The 2,165-nt window shown below is 38.3% G+C and overlaps 1 protein-coding gene across 1 annotated transcript; it reads left to right on the plus strand.

The window, feature by feature from the left end:
- The first annotated feature begins 819 nt into the window (after positions 1-819).
- Positions 820-1,724, plus strand: LOC126188223 (ubiquitin-like-conjugating enzyme ATG10). Its single transcript, XM_049929774.1, has one exon. The coding sequence runs from the start codon at positions 934-936 to the stop codon at positions 1,615-1,617; it is 684 nt and encodes a 227-aa protein (XP_049785731.1). The 5' UTR covers positions 820-933; the 3' UTR covers positions 1,618-1,724.
- The last annotated feature ends 441 nt before the right edge of the window (positions 1,725-2,165 follow it).

Here is a 2,165-nt window from a genome sequence, read left to right on the forward strand (position 1 = left end):
TATGCTTGAATATTTCTGGTATCTCAAATGCAGATTTGTCAGCGCTCATTTAACTTTACGACTCTGTATCTCAAAATGAACAAAAATGGACTTGTACCACTATTGAAATAAGCCCTTCATATGCACACACAGCACATCGTTCTCGTGAGGCACAAGGCTCTCATAACGAAGTACGTACGTCGGTCAACAGATGACACTAGGAAAAGTATGTTAACTGCGCTTTTTAGTTGCTACTTGTGACTCTTACTTGCGATTTGTCACAGAAATCGCAGTTTGACTCGGTAGCGAATAGCGTAGTATGAACTTTGCTCAACAGATGGCAGTGCTAACTGCGCTTTTTAGTTGCTACTTGCGACTCTTAGTTGCGACTTGTCACGGAAATCGCAGTTAGACTTGATACCGCATAGCAGAGATGGACGTAGTACGAACTTTGGCCAACAGATGGCACTGTTAACCGCGCTTTCTAGTTGCTACTTGCGACTCTTAGTTGCGATTTGTCACGGAAATCGCAGTTACACCCGATACCGTATCGAAGAGATGGACGTAGTACGAACTTTGGCCAACAGATGGCACTGTTAACCGCGCTTTTTAGTTGCTACTTGCGACTCTTAGTTGCGACTTGTCACTGAAATCGCAGAAAGCAGTGCTAAATTCGAGCAATAGATGACTCACGTCTTTGAATATGAAATACTACTTGCGACTGCTAACTGTGACTGAAATCGCAGTTAGATTCTGTAAAGTTGCTACTGTGATATCTGTGACTTCTCAGTCACTGTGATTTCTAACAGATACGCGATTTCCTGCCCACCACTAATAAACTGAGAGGCCTGGTATTTGTTATGGTTATGAATGTGTTGCTGTGGGAATAACGTAGCGTAAGATGTTACTCAACTTGAAAGAGGCGTAAAAGATCAGTTTTTGGCGTAAGGCATAATGGCGGGTACCATCACATGGGAATATTTTTTAAAATGCTCCGACGAGTTGTTACGAATATCCGATATTATCAACGACGACTGGGTTGGACGAGGCAATAAAAATGTTGCTGGATCGTATTACCTAGCTAAGACTACGAAACGCAGTTGTATGATTGTGAAAGAAAATAATGAAGCAGCAGATTATTTAGAAGACTTGGAATTAGAAAGACATGAGACCGACAACGAATCGGTCTCCAGCAATGCCAGAGACAGAGCGAGTGAATGGGAATATCATGTACTGTACAACATTAGTTACAGTGTACCAGTGTTATATTTCAATGCTTGTTTCTCAGACGGAAGTTTGTTTTCCTTGGAACAGCTGTGGCAACTACTGTCATATAACTTTAAAGGAACGCTAGAACCCCAAAAGTGGAGTGTGTTGACTCAGCAAGAACACCCTGTTCTAGGGCGCCCATTCTTTCAATTACATCCCTGTCGAACAGCCAAATTTTTGGAAATATTTGAAGGCTGCAGCTCGAACCTTCTTATTACATGGCTAAGTTCTGTAGGACCTTTAGTTGGTCTAGAATTGCCTCTGCAATACAGTCATGAACACCACCACAAGAATTACACTCACACTGAAACTTCCAAAGAAATATTACAGGACAGTGTTGTTAACCATTCACAAATTCATTTATTCTAAATAAATCTGTGTGTACAAATTTTAGAGTTGCAGTCATAATTTTGACCGCTGTATTGAACATTATTAAAATGAAGAGACACTATTTATAATAAATTGGTTTTCTTACAGTTAAGTTCATTTTATTTATTAAAATTAGTTTTGCGTGATATTTTCCTGTATTATATTAGAATAATACCACTGAGCTCAGTAAAAGTGTCTTCCATTATATTACAATAGTTGTTTAGCATTCAAATTTTTATGAATTTTGTCAGCACGTGTTGTTTAGTTTATGATCATGTGTATTTATCATCATGTGTATCCACCTAACTCAGTTGGAAGATAATTGGTTTTTAATATTTAAATACTTGTAAATCATTCTAAATTTTGTATGGTTAGTAGTGGTGTTGTAGTCATACTTAATTTGGCAATACAGGAATCTGTTGGTTTTTCTTGGAACCATTGGCTAATCTCTGATATAATAATCTGTTGTGATCTAATTTTGTCTGCGCTTTCTTGCTACGCCCATTCCATTTTTGGAAGTTCAGTTTTACCTTGTTATTATTTCATAG

Source organism: Schistocerca cancellata, chromosome 5 (assembly GCF_023864275.1).
Source record: "Schistocerca cancellata isolate TAMUIC-IGC-003103 chromosome 5, iqSchCanc2.1, whole genome shotgun sequence".
NCBI classification, from domain to species: Eukaryota; Metazoa; Arthropoda; class Insecta; order Orthoptera; family Acrididae; genus Schistocerca; species Schistocerca cancellata.

Coding starts and splice junctions, on each gene's coding strand:
- LOC126188223 (XM_049929774.1), top strand. CDS start 934: ATGGCGGGTACCATCACATGGGAATATTTTTTAAAATGCTCCGACGAG.